Source organism: Heloderma suspectum, chromosome 4 (assembly GCF_057233095.1).
Source record: "Heloderma suspectum isolate Gila_16-S chromosome 4, 16-S_ref, whole genome shotgun sequence".
NCBI lineage: Eukaryota > Metazoa > Chordata > Lepidosauria > Squamata > Helodermatidae > Heloderma > Heloderma suspectum.
The window spans coordinates 286,313,381-286,332,943 of NC_139461.1; the positions used below are offsets into that span (position 1 = coordinate 286,313,381).

At 45.2% G+C, this 19,563-nt stretch overlaps 1 protein-coding gene across 9 annotated transcripts in view; it reads left to right on the forward strand.

Moving 5' to 3' along the window:
• The window catches only part of SLC9A8 (solute carrier family 9 member A8), a 91,150-nt gene extending 84,048 nt beyond the window's left edge, over nt 1–7,102 (forward strand). For all 9 annotated transcript variants that reach the window (XM_084854111.1, XM_084854112.1, XM_084854120.1 and 6 more), the window contains 4 exons: nt 141–252; nt 1,618–1,838; nt 4,210–4,356; nt 6,442–7,102. In XM_084854111.1, the coding sequence (XP_084710237.1) occupies nt 141–252; nt 1,618–1,838; nt 4,210–4,356; nt 6,442–6,549 (588 nt within the window). In that variant the 3' untranslated portion in view covers nt 6,550–7,102. The remainder of the gene's footprint in view (nt 1–140; nt 253–1,617; nt 1,839–4,209; nt 4,357–6,441) is intronic.
• The last annotated feature ends 12,461 nt before the right edge of the window (nt 7,103–19,563 follow it).

A 19,563-nucleotide genomic window follows, 5' to 3' on the forward strand; every position in this document is an offset into this window, starting at 1 on the left:
TATCAGCAGCTCTGACTGAGAGCTGGTCTGAAGTGTGTGTCAGAACTCCTGCCCTCACAAGCTATTTACAGTTTGGACTGCTCTGATGTATCTGTAAGTGCTCCCTGTAGCCGAGTAGCTAATTTGCTTGCTTTTGACAGGTGCTTGTGCTTTTTGGCAGAGCTGTCAATATTTTCCCACTCTCTTACCTGCTCAATTTCTTTCGCGATCATAAGATCACCCCCAAAATGATGTTCATCATGTGGTTTAGCGGTAAGTATTTTATTTATTTAGACTGTTTTATGCTTGCTGTTGTTTCTTTATCTAGCCCCATTCATATACATGGCTCTTTTTAGAGTAATGTGAGCAATAAGGTCCCTGCCCTGAGGAGCTTACAATTCAAAATATATTCCCCACCTTTCAAAATAATTGTTCCCCACCATTTAAAAGAAAGGAGTGTGTGGCTCAGTGGTAGAGCAGATGCTTTGCATGTAGAAGATCCCAGGTTCTAGTGCTGGCATCTCCAAAGAATGGGCCGGGTAGGAGGTGATGGGAAAAACCTCTGCTGGAGGCCTGAGAATTGCTAGTGCTAGTCAGAGTAGGCAGTACTAGGCCTAATGGACCAAGGGTCTGACTCGGTATAAGGCTGGGGTGTTGAACCTCTTTCAGCCCAACAGCTGAATTCCATTCTGGAGAAGCTCTTGAAGGCCTCATTCCAGTGGTGGGTGGAGATAAAGGCAAAAGGGGCAGGGTCCAAAATCCCAGCATATTTTAGCTTAAAACTCTTACCGCCCATAGCTAGGCCTTAGGAGAGGCATTTCAGTCTTTTGGAATGGGGAAAAATCACAAAAGTTGGGAAACCGCCAACATCGGAGATCAGGGAAAATGGGGTGGGGGAGGGGGAGGAGCCAGGGGAAGGGGACATGGCCATGTGACAAACCCCATAGGGCCATATTGGGACCTTATGCAGGTCGGGTTTGGCCCGCAGGCCGGAGACTCTGCACCACTGGTATAAGGCCGCTCCTTATGTCCAAAATTTCAACAGTGGAAGAGATGACAGAGAGGGCAAAAAGGGTAACACGGGATGAATGGGCACCATTGCAGTGTTGACACAGGTCGATGGGCCACAGTGGGAGTGCCTTTAAATCTGCAGCACCCACAGCTTTTCACTGTCCATTCTTGAGAATACACTACTGGGTAGTAGTGTGTTCAATGAGTGTGTTTAAGAAGATAAGAACCCTGCTGGCTCAAACCCACAGCTTATCTAGTCCAGCACTGTTCACACGGTGGCCAACTAGAAGCCCATGGGAAGCCCTAAAGCAGGACGTGAGTGCAACAGCACCCTCCTGCTCATGTTCCCCAGAAACTGGTATACAAAGGCATACTGCCTCTAATCCTGGAGGAAACAAATGCCCATCATGTGTAGTAGCCATTGATAGCCTTATCCTCCATGAATTTCTCTAATCCCCTTTTCAAGCCACCCAGGTTGGTGACCATCATCGTGTTGGTCGTGGCATGCACCTAATCTCAAAGCAACCAGCAAAGACAAGATAGTCTGAGTGGCTTTGAAACTTTGTTGGTTGATCAAAATACTGGGGATTGCATTTGCGCTTCCTTCGGTTTCTCCCCGTTCGTTAGGCTTACGTGGGGCAATCCCTTACGCCTTGAGCCTCCATTTGGGCTTGGAGCCCATAGAGAAGCGGCAGCTTATTGGCACCACAACGATCATCATCGTGTTGTTCACAATCTTATTGCTGGGCGGAGGAACCATGCCCTTAATCAGGCTGATCGATATTGAGGACTCGAAAGCACGGCGAAAGAACAAGAAGGACATTAACCTCAGCAAGACAGAAAAAATGGTGAGCTCCTTTTATTCCAAGCTGAAGTGCGGTTAGTTCTTAATGTTCATAAAACTCTGTGGCTGTATGTGAATTAAAGCAAAGGAGGGCATGGGGGACAGAGTTGTAAGTCTCTGGAATATTTTTCTGCACACAGCTTCTCTGTACTTGAAAGTGCTTGAAAGAGCCCTATTTCAGGATTGGAGCAGTGAATGTAGTGCAATCTAATGACAAGTCAGCCACCTTTAAGTGAAATAACTTCCCCATTGAAATTCAGACACAATGCCACCGGATGGACTGAGTCACATATAAATGGATGATAATAATGCAGAGATAGTGAGTCACACATCGCTCAGAGAGTGCAGGGTGTATTTCACTGATAAGCGGCAGCTGTAAATTACTGGCAATCGATTCAGAATTGGGGAAATGCACAGCTATATTCAGAAGAAGGTGGAGCGAGTTCCTGAAAGATGGAGCTTTTTTAAGAACACTATCTTGCCACAGCAGAAGCACTGCAAAACAGGTGGCCCTACCGAAGCTGCTGTTCTCCCTCATACAGAGTAGGCACCAAGATTTTCAGAGTAGGCCAGTGTTCTGGGACATGACTTTGTACTGGAAAACACGTTTAGGAACATAGAAAGCTGCCTGTCAGGGGCTCCTTGGAGGCCTCTCTCAGTCTAATCCAGTAGCCAAGCCCAGACATAGACAAAGGAATTCCTTTCAAAGCTTTATTCTTCTTTTACAACTTAACAACTATACTGATTGCAACTAGATCTGAGCAGCACAGTACCTATGCCCTACATTGGAACAGTTGGTCCCCGTTTGAAAGGGAATTACTGGCAGATCCCTGAACTTAAGGACTAGGGAGAGTCCCTCCCCTTTTCCCTTGGATTCTCTGGGCGCAGCCATTGTTTGCGCGCCAACCTGGCATTACGCCTCCTTTCCACGCCCTCCATCTGGCGCCGCTCTCTGCATCTGCGTCGCGCATCCACCAAGTCTGCTATCTGTGCCTGGTCACTCCCTGGACTGCTAACTAAACTAGGAATGCTGGTGCGAGGAATCTCCGTCAGCTGTTGGTCCTGGGAAAAAGGAGCGCGCTCCTCTCCCAGGAGCGACTGCTGTTCCTCAGAATCAGAACTACTCTGGGATTCTATGGGCTCAGTGTCCACCCTGACACTGCCAAAGGCTGAGTCAGATAATTGGTCCATCTAGCTCAGTATGGACTAAACCATGAGAAGACAACATGGTGCCTTCCAGATGTTTTGGACTACCGCTCCCATAATTCCTGATCATTGGCCATGCTAGCTGAGGTCGATGGGAGTTGCAGTCCAAAACATCTGGAGGTACCAGGTTGCAGTTCTCCAGGGTTTCAGGCATGATTTTTTCCTGACTCTACCTGGAGATGCCAGGGATGGGACCTGGGACATTCCGTATGCCAAGCAGGTGCTCTGCCACTAAGTTACAACCCCTCCCTAGCCAAGGACTAAATGCTAATTCGCACTTTATGCAACAAAAGCATTTGCTGCACATATACTGGCGTTTGATCAGTATTTCCCACTGAACACGCATAAAGGGCTGGTTTGTACATAATGCTAAACTACGGTTTAGCGTGATATGCACGTGCCTCAGGCTCAAGTGCTTCCCCCCTCCCATCTCTTCCTCTGGTGCAGCTGTGAGGAGGAGTTCAGAAGATTTCACTTCCTCATTTAAACTAACCAAGGTTACTCATAAAGTCCAAACATGGACAAATTGTGGTTAAGGTTAACTGTTGTTTAGGGAAACAAGCCAACTTCAAACCATGGTTAATTATCCTGGCTTTTTTCCCTAAACCAGGGATAGACAACCTTTTCAGGTCTGTGGGCACATTTGTCTTTTTTTTTCAGGGCCCGTGGGAGCATTCGTCATTTTTGTCCTTACAGGTTTCCTCTCTTCTTTCCTTTTTACTTCAAGGCTATTGTTACAAATCCAGTTCGGGTAAAACATAACTGGAAGCTGCAGTCCCAAAAGAAGCAAGCTACTTTTGAGCAAATGACCTTACTGGTTATATACCTGTTCCTAACAGATGCACTTGCTCTTTTCTTTCTCTCCACATTTGGCACAGTGATAACTACCAGGCGCCATAGAGCGGCACTAATTAAAGTCTGTAGCAGCCATGATGCATCATTGAACGCACGTTCTTGAAATGGTTGGCTGTATATTGATGTTTCATTCCCTTTTGCTTCTTATATTAGATATTGCTGCTTTCTGTTGATTGCATTCCATTATAAAGTTGTTGATGCTTTTGTCGAACTGGCTTCATCAAATAAAATAAGTAAATGGGAATGGAAGAAAGAGTGCCCAAGGAAACAGTTATTTTAGATCTCTCCCCCCGCCCCTTCTCTGATCTCTCTAGGGAAATACCATTGAATCTGAGCATTTGTCTGAACTCACAGAGGAAGAGTATGAAGCTCACTACATTAAGCGCCAGGACCTCAAAGGCTTTATGTGGCTTGATGTCAAATACCTGAATCCCTTCTTTACCAGACGGCTCACGCAAGAGGTGGGTTCTGCTGAAACGAATGCCATAGCAGGTTGACCTGCAGCCTGATTCCACTCACAAGAACATAGTGGCCCTGTTCGGATGATCAGATCTTGGCTTAAAGCACTGAGATATGAACAAGCCTCCTGCACATACAGCTGCTTTGTTCCTCGTGCAAGTAGGGAAACAAGCCTGGAAGATGCAGTTAATTTTAGCCTCCTAGTATGACTGAAGCAGGGAACAATGGTTAATGGCTTCCAAACAAGCCAGAATAAGAAGCCATGGTTTAAAGTTGGCATAATATCCTGGCTTGTTGGAAGGCACACAGACATAGCAGGAAGCTATAGCTAACAGTGTTTTTGTGGTTTGTTTCCTGCTCACACGAAAGTAGGAGCAAAGCAGCTGCGTGTGAGTACACAAAGCTTATTCATATCTTGACTTATTAAGCAGAAATATGATTGTTCAAACACAGCCATTGTAGCCTTGCTGTCTCTGAGCTGGCCCCATTAAGGCAGCCTTTATGAGTTTTGCACAAGTTGTAACAAGGCAGACCTGCTATTGCAATGCAGTACTTGTTCATCACAGATAAACAGTCTAAGTGAGCCAACTTGTCAATTGTAGTTTTCAGAAGATGGCCTTCTCTGAGCGCTCCCTCCCCACCACCTTCAGATGTCGGGCGGAGAGGAAGCTACCAGAAACAGGGCTTTTCTGTGGTGACATCCAGGCAGTGGAATTCCCTCCCCAGGCAAATTTGCTTTGTTAGCATAACTGCAAATGTTGCCACTGCACTCTTTTTTTTAACAGTCTAGCAACACAACCTGTAGCAACAATTAAGGTGCAATCCTGTGCAAGTTTAGACACAAAAAAAGTCCCACAACTCCCAGCATTCTCTAGCTCGCATGGCTGGCTGGGGCATGCTGGGAGTTGTAGGATTTTTCTCTGTCTAAACATGCATAGGATTGTGCCCTTAGTGCAGGGGTGTTGAACCTTTTTCAGCCCAAGGACTGAATTCCATTTTGGAGAAGCTCTCTGGGACCTCATTTCAGTGGCGGACAGAGCCAAAGGAGTGGGGCCGAAGGCAAAAGAGGCAGGACCCAAAGTACCAGCATCATTTAGCTAAAATCCCTGGCTTCCCTGACTAAATACCAGCACTGTTTAGCTAATTACCAGCATTGTATTAGCTAAATACAGCATCGTTTAAATACAGCTTCGTATTAGCTAAATACAGCTTCGTATTAGCTAAATACAGCTTTGTATTAGCTAAATACAGCATCATATTAGCGAAATACAGCATCGTATTAGATAAATACAGCATCGTAAAAACCAGCACTAAATACCAGCATTGTTTAGCTAAAATCCCTGACTTCCAGTAGCTAAGCCTTAGCGGGGGCATTTCAGCCTTTTAGAATGTGGGGAGGGGGAACCATACAAAAGCCAGGAAACTGCCAAAACAATTGTTGGTCAGGGGAAAGGGGACGGGGCTCCCTGGGGAACCCCAGAAGCCTTTATTGGGCCCCCAGGCTTGAGGTTTTCACTTCTGATTTAGTGGTAAGGAATGTCATTTTTCACAGTTGATGGAGGAAGCAATCCTAGGCCCCCTAGACAGCGTCTGGGGTACATCAGACATTTTGGATTCCTGGATCCGAGGCTGGAGATGGCGCTCTGACTTCGGAGCCAGGAAACCGAGCTCTCCGCCCCCTCCTCCATTTCTTCGCAGCTGGCATGGAGAGAACCATGCTGGCTGCCTCTACAAGCTTGCAAACATGAGCTCATAGATGGGTGAAAGGGGTGTGCCAGTGGGCAGGGAGGGGAGGAGATTGGGGACATGGGGATCCAAGCTTTCCCCAGCTTCCGTCCCTTCCCTTCCTCTCCCCAAAGCCTCCACTTTGCAATGGATACATGTAAGCCTCCGATTTCAGAGGCTTATGGGTACTCGGGGCAGATCTGATAGGACTGTGCCCTTCATTTTGTTTCTGCTTTGTTCAGAATCTCAGCCTTGCTGAATTGATATATACTTCACAACTGAAGCTGCCCTGCTGCATATGTAGGCAAAGATGAAAGCGCTGTCTCTGTCAGCTAAAAGCTTGCCCTCTTCCTTTGCTTTAGGACTTGCACCATGGACGCATACAGATGAAAACCCTCACCAACAAATGGTATGAAGAGGTGCGACAAGGACCCTCTGGATCTGAAGATGATGAACAGGAGTTGCTGTAACAGGATGGCATTGCAGCATATGCTGACGGCACCAACACTAGATTTAAAATGGAGAATTTATGAAGACAAGCTCTCACATTGTACTGAAGTTTCACAGAATGTATCCAGTATACATCTCGCTGTCTGGAGACTCCAGACAAAAAGGCGCAACATGCTTTGAGGTGAAAGACCATCTCTGATGCCAAATTTCTGGAAGTGATGCTAAATCCTTAAACAGCAAATGCCAACTGTACTGAGAGAATTAGAAAATGATTGCGATTTGTGCTGAAAATGTATGTTAGAGGGATTCTGTAGAACAGCTTCAGAAAACCTTTGTGCACTTTATTCTACTCTTTTTCAATACACTGGCCTAGCATTGGAAGTACTGATAAGTAATACTGTGAACTTGTGTCAATGATGAGCAAGTAAATTATTATTTAAGGTCCACCTTTAATTTGCTCTCTTGCCATATTATGGACTCAGGGTGCAGAGTAAGAATACCGCCAGGAGGCTGTTACTGTGCATCGAAAAAAGCATCTGATTAAAGCTTCATGGTCTCTGGTATTTCAAACTATGATGACCTGTTTTCTTATTTCTGAGGCTGAAATAGCCTGACCTGAAGTCCTGCTTCATAACTTCACTCACACTCCCTGCCCCTCCCGTCCCAATTGCAATGCAGAGTTGTATCTGAAATCTGCCATACTTAATTCCCACCTACCTCACTCCAATACCTTAAGAATATTTGTGTAGTACCCAGTAATGACAAAAGGCTGGGCTTCTTGGGTTGTATCTAATGTTAACCCTTCTTAGAGTTAGACCCATTGAAATGAATAAGACTTAACAACCGCATATGAGCACTGGCAGCTTGACACTCCAGCAAGCAGCTGCTGTATGGAAGCTGTTTGCTCAGAGAGAGAGAGGGAGAGAGGTAAATAAGCAAGGTAACCCCTTCTTGTACCAGCCTGTATTAGCAGCAAGACTGGAAAATTGTCAACTACAGTTTTTCATTCACAGATTCACATTATCTACTTAAATATCACTTAGGGAGCAATCCTAAGCATGTTTACATAGAAAAACGTCCTACAACTCCCAGCATGCCCCAGCTAGCCATCCTGTCTCTGGAATGCTGGGAGTTGTAGGACTTTTTTCTCTCTCAAAACATGCATAGGATTGAACCCTTAATCTGCTTAGGGTGCAATCATATGCATGTTTAAATAGAAAAAAATAATCTACAACCCCCCAGTATTCCCAGTAGGACTTTTTCCAGTCTAAACAAACATAGGATTGTGCCTTTAAGCTGCTTGCAAAGGCCTGTCTGCACAGGCAAGGAAATTACAGGGTGAGATTCTTTGGACTGTACCATTTCAGACAACCTGGGGAGAATCACTTGCTTGAATGTTCCTCTGTGGACGTTCTCCTGCTGGAGATGGAATGTTTCATCTCCAGCAGATGGAATAAGGGCATGTTAAACAGAAAGGTGCTGCCCTAGCCTTCCATTTGATGTGCTAGTTTTCCACAGAAAGGAAGTTGGGGTATTTTGGGGAACCATGCGATTACCCTTTCTGCAGTCCAAATTGGAATAGTCCTAGAGAGGCTGTGACGCATGATTTCTCTTCGTGCCTAGAACAGCCTCAAGACTTTCTGCACAAAACAAAATAGGCACTTGGAATGTACTGTATTGTACTGTTGCACCCTGTATCTTGACTATGCATCATCATCATCATCAACATAAAATGTAAAAAATAATAGACATTGTGAAACTAGCACAAATGCTTTTCTTCGGACACCGTCTCAGCAATTCAATACGGCTGCTGTGCAAAACTGAGAGCCAGAGTGGTGCAGTGGACAGTATGTCACAGTTGAATCAAAAGCAACAAAGAGTCTTGTGGCACCTTAAAGACTAACGAATTTATTCTGCCATAAGCTTTCATGGACGTTGTCCACTTCATCAGATCCAGTGTCCATAGAAGCTTATGCCAGAATACGTCTGTTAGTCTTTAAGGTGCCACAAGACTCTTGTAGTTTTTACTGCCACAGATGAACACAGCTACTCTGCTGAAAACTGAAATAAAGGGGCATTGGTTCAATGAGCAGGCTTCAACAAATCCATTGTGCAGGGGGATTGTAGAGATGCCCCCGCCCCCCAAGTAAGTAAGGTGATAACAAGGCTTTAAAGTTTTACTATTGTTGGTGATGATTAGCTCAAATTCAAAAGGTGTGGAGGCAGAGGAAGCCAAGCCAGCCATTCTTGTAGGAGAGTACTTGTTCAGTTGACTTATCTCTGCTAATCAATCAGAGCAGGCAGGGATTCCAGCTTAAAAATAAGGCTGGGGGAATCAAGGACAGAGCTTGATCCTCTCTTTCAAATCTGCAGTCTTTTTGAAAAGCAAAGATAGTGGTGTTGGCCATAAGAAAAATGCCAAAATCCATATTCAGTTTGAATACTAATCTGTGACCTTTTGAGTTGGCACCCAGCTGGGCAAGGCTGCACTACACATTGGGAACTCTCAAATCATTCACTGGCTCTAGGAGATTGCATCCTTGAGGAATGAGAAGGTACTCACTGCCATTGCATATTGCTAGAGATCCATGAAATTTAACTCGGGAAGAAATCCGTCTGAAATAAATGAGTCTGAATAAAGTTGCGCAGGATTGGGCTGCATGCCATCAGAAGCTGGGAACGGAAACTGGAGACTGGGATGCTTGTTACTAACTTGTGGTATGCTGCCATGAATGTCCTAACCATCTCTGGGCGCAGTTACAGGCATGAGCTTGCCTTGACCGAGGACAGCTGTTTCTAAGTACTTATTAGATCACAGCTGTAGACATCAGACCCAAAATAAACACTCCAGCTGCATGGGAGTGATGGTTTCATTTCCAGCCCATAACTCACAGCTTCTCCTTGTTGTTTTCAGGAAGTGATTTACCACTGTCATAAATTCTACCAGAACATCCTAGCATGGACTGGTGCATGGCAAGGTGCTGCCCGATGAAAGCATCTGTGACCTCCCTGAAAGGCTCCGTGTGTTCTTCTATTTAACCCCACCACTGCCACCCAAAGAATGCTGGGAGTTGTAGTCTACTACAACCGGAGGGCACCAAGTTGGGAAAGCTTTGTTAATCTTCCAGGTAGCAGACAGGATCTCAGAAATCTCCCTGCTTGTTGCATCCAGTGATTCAGAACACCGGGTGCTCTCTTTGGGGGAAAGTCTTGGTTTGCAGCTAGGTTAGGAAGCATCTCCCACTTCCTCTCTGAAGTGCCTTATTTTTCATCTGGTGCATTACAGCTGGGGGTGGGCAGATGTCAGGCTTGCGGGATCTACTTTGTTTTTTTTACTAGAACCCCACGATCCATCAGGCAGAGCCAGGGGCAAAAGACATACACTTAGAATTAAAGAACACAGTGCCTCTCTGGGCCAAGGAATTTGTTTTCAGTACCAGAACTGAACTGAGTTCACAGTCCACTCCTGGTTACCCCAAGCTCTCTTGATTTCAGCTGCTTAATTTAGGAAAGAAATGCCATTTTGCTGCTATTGTTAAACTGAGAGTTGGGAACTCCTGCACTTACTGCAAATCAGTGACCTACCAGTAGATCCTGATCTGCCTTCTGCCCACCCTTGCATTACAGTCCTGGTCAAGAACTAGTTTAATGGGGCAGCCACGTTGAGGAGAAGAAGCAGGGTGGTGTGGAAGCACCCCCCCCCCCCGATTGCAAAGTGGATTGCCTTTGCCTCTCAGTTGACAATCGGCAGGACAAATCAGGTCCACATTGGGTCTTGAGGTCTCCATTTGCTGATCCATGCAGCCTATAGTACACCTTCTGTCCAAGATGCCAAGCAGTTTACCTTCCATTTATTTTATGGGTCCCCAAACTTTTTGGGTCAGTGGACACATTTGGAATTTTGAAAAAATATCATGGGTGCTCTCATATAATGGCTACCACAGTGGGCATGGCCAGTCACAAAGCACTCATTTCCCAGAATTCAAACTGGTAAGATGAAAAGAAAAGAAACTTGCCCAAGAACCTAAATGCGACGCAAATATGGGTTCTGGGCTCCAAAACACAAAAGCCCTTTTAGTCCCACATAAAGATGGCATTGGAGGGCAGCACTTTGCTTTGCAGTATGCTGGTGTCCCAGTTAAAAAATATTTGTGGGGTTTTAAAAATCAGGAGGGGCAGAGCCTGGAGGGCGCCAAGAGAGATGTCTGTGGGCACATTGGTGCCCACAGACACAATGTTGGACACCCCAGTATACCTTGGCCTGCTAATTTAATTTTTACATCATTGAGGGTGCGATCCTATGGCTGCTAGGCAGTGGCTAGGCAGCCATAGGATAGGTCGGTTCCAAGAAACTGCGGAGCCCATGTTCTGAAGTCGGTTCCCTGAGAACCGACCTTCACTTCCTCCTGCGCTGCCTCGTAGGCAGCACAGAACGGCCCTGTGCTCTGTGCTTGGAAGAGGAGCGCGGAGCAGTAAAAATGGGGTGCTCCTGGGGACGTGTCGGGGCAGGGAAGTCAGAAATGCCGGTATGATATGTCCTACGTGTCATCTGGCTGCCGCTTCCCACACTGCGAGGTCCCATGGCTAGACAGCCGAAATTGGCTATCTAGCCGTAAATGCACGGTGGCTGAAACGCAGAGGGGATGATCCCCTCCGCACTTCTCTTGCCCTGCATTGGATAGGTGGTTGCCTCCAAGTTCGGAGGTGGCCACCTATCCTGATAGGATTGTGCCCTAAAGGACTTCATGACAAAGTTGCATGTCCTTTAGTGTTCCTTCCCTATATAGAGATGTGCCATGACCTTTATATTCAGAAGACCACACACAGAGATGTGGATATTTCATTGCCAGCGTATAATGGATTATAATTGCTGAAAAAGAATAACAATGCACTATGCCCATTAGGCGTCTTTTTTTCTCATTATGGAATACTACTGTAATCAAATTTAACGGGTCTATTGCTTGTTGGAAATACATGCCCGTGAGACCTATTTCTTCCCCTCTTTAGTGCACACTAAAACTTATTTTTATTGACAAATGAAATATTCGACAAGAATATATATTCAGGAATCCCAAAAGTTATAACGTTGAACTGATGCTTCTTCTTTCAAGGTACTGTTTTAGAAGCGAGAGGTGCACATCCCTAAGACTTGCTTATTAGCATATAAATGATTAGGATGCTGAGGAAGGGAGTCTACTGCTGCACCAGTTGATGCCTGAAATCTTGGAATGTCCCATTGGTGCTTTAGACAGATAGGTCACTGCAAATGTTTGGAATTAAGATTTATAAGATGCTTGGTGTTTTATTTGTAACCAGTTGGTTACCTGAGAACACAGTTCATGGAGAAAAATCCAATGTAACGGAAGGTTTGACTTAACTATCTGCATTTATTGAAACATTCAAAGGGTTACATCTTCTATCTTTACAAAACGTCCTTAAATGGAATGTTCTTGATGTAAATTCCAGGGCGGCTACTGTAACATCCTTGTTCTGGCCCATTGACGACTTGAATCTTGAGGTTTGCCAATGAGCACACATGACTCATGGCAACATAGAGTTGTCCACGGCAGAAGACAGGTGCCAGTTTGGGCCACAGTATGTCCCTGGCTCTTGTTGAAGCTAACGGCAATGGCCAGACAAATCGGGAATTGGCGATGCTTGAATTGGAAGGGGAGAGAGGAGTCAGAAGGTGCAAGGCTGATCCCTGGCAGGAAGATCTGCTTGACCTTAGCCTGTCCTGTGAGGGTTTCCTGATGCAGATAGCTGTTGTGCATGGCAAGCATGATGAACCTTGTGCCATTGATAAGATCCTGAGTCACGTTAGGTTCCTTAGCAGGATGACCACAGCGCCCTTCTTCAGAGTGAACTTACTTGGCAGCAAACCACTTAGTTGAGAGCGTTTAGGAGCTCTGAAGGGTATTGCACATTGAACCTGGCATTATCGCCAGTGACGTCTGCATTCAGGTAGGTCCTTCCCTTGCCTTCCGTTCTGTCTAATACCATCTGGTGGTTGTAATCGCATTGCTCTTTCTTGGGACACAGAATGACCTTGCCTGCATTGGCATGTACAGCTGCCTCGCTAAAGTCGGTCCCATAGATAGCAGTGACAAAGTCCTCATTAACAATGCATGAGTCTGGGATCTTGATCATGCCTCCTCCAGCAGCTGGGAGCTTTTCCACAGCATCATTACCAATAGTCAGAAGGCAGGCAGCAAATCCACACTCTCCAGGGTGCACATGCTGTGGGTAAGCTGGAATTTGGTGACACTGTGCCAGGCACTGGATTTGTCGACTGACTGCCCAATGACGGCTGCACGGGCACCATGTGGGACAACGGGCGAGGTCTGCCTAAAGTCTCCGCCAGGCACAATAGTCTTGCCACCAAACGGGGTGTCATTGCTAATGAGCTCCTTCAGCAGCCTGTTGACAAAGTCGGCAGCAAAGTGGTTAGCCACTGACACTTCGTCCCTGATGACAATGTCAGCAGTTCTAAGAAGAGATCCAAGAGCGCTGTCAGGCTTGATCAATGAGACCGAAGACTCGTCCGGTTTGAGTGGCAGCTTGAATCGATTGTGAACTGTACAGCCACCTTTCATAAGCATGCATGACAGGCCAGGCCGGGTGACAGGCACACACTTCTTGTCTTGGCCACACACGATGGAAAGAAGGCAGTCGTATACAAATGTCTTGCCACAACTACTGCTTCTGTCAATAAAAAAGCTCTTGTTGTGTATAGCAGTCACGCACAGCGTCAAGGACTTTCTCAGTGATAGCCTTCTAACTGCTGTTTGCTATAGCAAAGAGGAGCTCCCCTTCAGCTGTCTTGAAGGCCATGTCATAAGTGAGGTCGACCTGCTGTTGGACAGAGTAGGTTGAAACTGGGAGACCAACAGTCTCATTGTCAGTGCCATGAGACAGAAGGATGGCTTCAATGTCTTGCAAAGCACTGTATTTGTTTACAGGCCGGCCTGCACCTGTGTTTATAAAGGTGTACAGAAACTTTTTTTGTGTTCATATTTCATTTTACGCCAATTTGCAATTAATTACATGTGTTTAATTATACTTGACATTTTTTGGATATTAAAAATAAAACTTTATAGTACATTGTTATAGAAGATAGCTTAATTCTTTAAAAAATAAAAAATGCTTTATGGACATTCATAACCTCCCAACTTTCAATTATAGTGAAAACCATTGTTATTCGTGGAATCTGTGTGTCAAGAGCTTTCCAATGAAGTGTGTTTCTTGAGAATCAATCACTGGGAAGACGGTCAAAAAGGGATGACGAACTAACTTCAGACTTTGAAGTATATATATAAGACAATAAGACACACTTTTACTGTGGTTTTAAATGTTTAGTGTGTGTCACTGGCATTCTCTTGTTATCCCTACAACAATCCTGTAAAGTAGGTGAGTATTACTTTCCTTACATTGCAGATCGCAGCTGAGATGGAGAGATTATGGCTTTACTTACAGAGCAATCTTAAGGCCACTTACAGAGCAAAGCTATGCATGTCTGCTCAGAACTAAGTCCCATTGAGGTCAATAGTACATACTCCCAGGTAAGTGTATATAGGATTGCAATCTTTGTGAATTTGTTACAGGGACAACAATCAAACTCGAAACGTTTCTGATATAGTTCAGTATTTTAGAAATTATGCTACACCAGCCCTTACATCAAGTGAATTAGTTAATATTTTAATTCTATTAAACGCACGCACACACACGGACAGTCCTGGCCTATTTGCTGATCATATTTGCATCTGGCCCTTTCTTCAAGGAATTCAAGGCAATAGAAAATGGGGCTGTCCTATTTTATCCTAGCCCTTTGAGGTAGCTTGGGCAAAGAGAAGACAAGGACACACAGTGAGCTTCATGGCTGAAGGGAGATTTGACCTCTGGTTTCCCCAGTCAAGTCCAATAATCAATGCTGGGTCTCCCTAATCATGCCAAAGATGCTGACTTATAGCAGATTGACTTGTATATATAGCCCATCAGTTCCACCTGCTGATATGAAAGTCAGCTGATTGGTAGGGCTGTATTTAGGATTCCAGCCAGTCATGCCCTTTTTGAGGAAATTCCATGCCATTCTCCCTCCCTGGTTTCCACCCTTGACAATCTGTGGCCACTAAGCATGTTCAGTCCTCACTGGGTTGCTTTAGAGTTTTTTGTCTTCTCCCTTAGGGCTTCTTTAAAGTTTTGTGGTAGTTCTTCAAAATGTGGAACACCTCCAATCCTGTGGATATCTCCCTCTTCTGCATGGATGGTGCCAGTTTGGCTACGTAAAGCCTGGCACTCAGTGAATTGTAATTGCTATTAGAATAGATGATACCACCCCCCACCCCCACCCCCAGATAGTCTCGCCCACCTTCCCAGCACTGGACCGCCTGCTCTCTTTCAAGTACATATTAAAGTCATATTTCAAGTGAGGGGAATTTCTAGGATGGGTGCAGACCCTAAGGCCCAGGGGCGAAATCCAGCCCTCCTGGGGCCCCAATCTGGTCCTCTGGAATTCCCTAGATAGCCACACCCCTTCCCCTGGCCCCACTTCCTTTCCCCCAACCACTGATTGTTTGGTGGTTTCCCAGCATTTGTGCAGTCCCCCCCCCCATTCTAAAAGGTTGAAATGCCTCTCCTAGGGCTTAGTTACTGGCAGTGAGTGCTTTAAACTAAAGTATGCTGGTATTTTTGGAATGTTGGCCCCACCCCTTTTCCTTTGGCCCCACCCACCATTGGAATGTGGCCCCTGAAAGCTTCTCTGAAATAGAATTCAGCCCTTGGGCCGAAAGAGGTTTCACACCCTTGTTCTAGGACAACTGGTTAGGATCACTTTCCTTGTGAGAAGAAATTACTGGAGATATAAATGATATTATATCTGTATGTATGTATGTATGTATGCATGTATGTATGTATTTATTTATTGCATTTATATCCCACCTTTTTTCCTCCAAGGAACCCAAGGTGGCATACATAATCCTCCTCTCTATATTATCTTCACAACAACAACCCTGAGAGTCTGTGACTGGCCCAAAGTCACCCAGTGAGGTTCCATGGCTGAGTGGGGACTGGAACCTGGACCTCCCGGCTCCCAGTCCAACACTTTTGCCACTACACCACACTGGCATAGGTTGCACTGGTGGTGAGCAAGGAGACACATAGGCAGTGCCCAAAGCGACAGTACTTTGTGGGACCCCAATCTTTTTTTTTCTTTTAAACCCCTCTTAGAAATGCTCTGCCTTTCTCTGACCAAGCTGTGTAAGCTGTTCTTAAACCCACACCTAGGCCTTTGGGTGTGCCGCGTTCCAGGAAGCTGGAAGAGCCATCGACCATTCAAAGTCATTAATCCAGACTCTGTGGTCCAAGATCCAGTGCTATACGAAATCCTAGTGAAGGGGTGATTTTTCACAGTGAAATAGCAAATCTGGAATGGTCCACTTGTGAAGAATTAAATATATTTTTCAGAGTAAAGGAATTGGAAAGCCTTTTATCTGTAATTATGGCATGCTCTGTATTTGTGCCCAGAATGCATTATCTGTGCTTTGCAAAGGAGCCATATAATGCACAAACATGAGTCTGTTCCTGTTGCTTCCAATTTTGCACTCTGAAATCATCTCCCTTTCCTTGAGGTTGTAGTTGGAAGCTATAGTTGGATACCTAGATTGCAAAACTAGTCAGGTTAGGAAGCCCATCTTCTGGGCCAGCCTTCTCCAACCTAGTGGCCTCCAGATGTTTGGGACAACAACCCCCATCATCCTTGACCATTGGCCATGCTGGCAGGGGCTGCTGGGAGTTGTTGTCCAAAACATCTGGAGGGCACCAGGCTGGGGAAGGCTGCTTTGAGCTCCTAGGGGTTCCCCACAGTAAACAAGTGGAGGGTGTTGCCAGACGCACCAGTCCACCACCAGCCCCTTTGGCTGATATGGATGATTGCAGGGCCTTTGTGGACTGCGCACTCTGCACAGTTGGGAAAGTGTTTTGATGAACAGAATACCTGCCTTTCCCTCAGACACCTTTAACCCTTGGCACCACCCCGTGTGTGCGTGCGGCCCCCTAGAACCGCCTTATGCACCTCTCAGGGCCAAAAAGGTTGTGCACTCCTCATGCAGTCAATACTGAGCTAGATAGACTAATGACCTGATTCAGTACAGGGCAGCTTTCTTTGTCCATGATGGTTCTTCATGCCCCACTCCCTTCTCAAAGACTTTTTCGATGCTAGTGTTAACCCTCGCACAAGCAAAAGAATCATCAGAGATTGGAGATAAGCAAGGGATTGCCTTGCTAGCGCTAGCAAGGGAATCCCCAGCTGTGTGTGCTTATGTATGTGTGCTTGTTTATTTCCGATCTCTGTTGAGAGATCGGAGATTAGGGAGAGCTTCTTTTGCTAGCAGAGCTTCGTGTGGCGCAGAGTGGCAGGTGGCAGTATTGCAGCCGAAACTCTCCCTCACCATCAGCTATGCTGGCTACGGCTCATGGGAGTTGCAGTTCAGCAATATCTGGAGAGCCACACGTCCCCCATCCCCGGGCTAAAGGCTCCAGCAAACTGAATCTCACTGAATGAGCCAATCACATTTATTGCTTTTGGCCAAAGGCCTTTACAAAATTATACAGATACTGTACAATATATATACACACACACACATCACACACATATATAATGGGTTAGATCCAGACTATGAGACTTTCTACATGAGGAATTTATTGTTTGCTTTACACAACATCCTCCTCCAGGGCCTCTCCCGTGTTTTGCAACCATTATAGCATTTGGTTTTGTTTTCTAATGAGGAAAGTCTGATATTTCTGTGAATGGCGGCATAAAACCCTGATGTATCTGCATAATTCTGCTGTACCACAATGCCACCTACTGATTGAATAATGGAACATATAGAAAGGCAGAGAAAGACACCCCCCCGCCCCCCCGGGAAATAAAAAAACGTGTAAAAGAGCCAATCTTAATCCTACAAAGAATCTGGAAGCAAAATCCTCAATAAAGTGGCTGGTTAAAACCCTCATGTAGAAAAGCTCTGTGTTAGTCAAACTTTAGTCCCTTTCTACTACAAAAGAATGCTCAAAGTGGCTAACCACAATCAAATACAATTATAATTAAAAGGTAAAGGTAAATCAATTAAAAACAGAAATAAAACTGAAATAAACTCCACCCACCAATTAAGGCCAACTTCCGTAAACAAGTCAGTTTAAAAGTCAAATGTCTGACTGAAGAAAATTGTCTCCACCTTCTGGCAGAGGAACCAAGATGGAGCTAGTGTGGCCACCCTTGGCAGGCAGCCACTGAGGCAGCCCTCTCTCACATTGCCAGCAAATGTGCCTCTGGTAGTGGCAGGACAGAGGGCAGGGCCTCTCCTGAGGATCTTAAAACCCCGGCAGGCTCATAAGGGAGAATGCCAGTGACGGCTGGTGACTCCAGTTCTAGAGAGGCTGTAATTCCATTCAGGTTTTTCGTTACCACCAGCTGAAACTTTAACAGTGCTATCGAAGGTGCTGAAAGGTGCTATCCAGCATGCTGAGCCCATTTTGGGGACAGGGTTCAGTGCCTTGGATATATCTTTCAGCACTTTGGATAGCACCATTAGAGTTTTGGCTGGGGAAAGCAAAAACGTTGAATGGAATTACAGCCCCTCAGGAATGGGAGTCACCAGCTGCTACTGGAGAATGCAGTCTTTCCAATAGCCTGATTCCAACTTGTGTAGGGCCTGGTCTAGGGTGGCCACTTATGAACTGCTGAAAAGGAGGACGAAAGGGGGCACCAATTTGCATATGATTGGCACATGCTAATTTATATGTATGGATGCAAGTTTAGACATTATTATAATAATTTAAAAAGATATATAGGACTTCTCTCCATGGTGTGGAAGTCTGTGACCAGTGACCTGTGTGCCTTGCCTGTTCAGCCTGCTGCTCAGCTGCTAACTGCTGATGGACAACTGTTCTTAGGATCCTTAATCTTTAAACCAGACTTAGACCAGACAGCCTTTCAAACAAAGGAAAGTCCTCTGGCAGTCCTTTAAACAGAGGACTGTCCATTGTAAAAGAGGACACATGGCCACCTTAGTTTGGTCCAAAGTCATGTAACTTCACAATATCTTTTTTATGGAAGTCTTTTTTTTCTTAACTGAACCACGAGCATAAATTAATTGTCTTTTAAACAATTCACGTAAAACATTCTGTTTTAGTTAAACACATATATCCTACTGAGAGCTTATTTCCTGCTCAGTTCTGCTGCATCACTGCTTCCTTAAATCTTTGTGTAAGGAACAAAAAGGCATGTACTACATACTGAACAATTCATTATCTTTTGTCATGCAGATTGGTCATTTTCTGCCCTCTGGTGTTGATTTTTGGGAAAGATCTCAGATAATTTGTTGAGAAGATTTAAACATTTCATGCATAAGTAGCTAATTAATGTATCAAAAGAATATTCATCTTCAAATTCCTGGGCTGAAGGAGTGGTGTTTTGTTTTGTTTTAAAAATCTAACACATTTAGGGAGCATTCCTATGTATGTTTAGACAGAAAAATGTCCTACAACTCTCAGCATGGCTGGCTGGGGAATGCTGGGAGTTGTAGGACATTTTTCTGTTTAAATATGCATAGGATTGTGCCCTTAATTGTGTTAAATTAAAGAAACAAGCATATTTATTTACATTTTGCATCCTGCCACTCCTTTGAAGACTTGGAGAACGAATAGATTAAGTATAAAATCCCATTGCAATTTCAATCAAGGAAGAGTCTTGTGGCACCTTAAAAACTAACAAATTTATCATGTTTTCATGGATTAGAGTCCATTTCATTTTGAAGCCAGAAATGTCCTGCTTGGGACCTGATCAGTTTTGACCTTCAGGCAACCTGTAACCTCTGCAGGGGTGATGGACTGAATTTGATGGTGTGTTTGTCCCCCACCCTTGTGCCCCCAGCAGCCTGATGTTTTTCTGAGATCTCTTGAGGATTTTCCTGCTGGTTTAGCTGGCAGTCCTGGCAAAGCCCTGGTTTCTACCTGGAATGAGCAGGAGACCCAGGCCA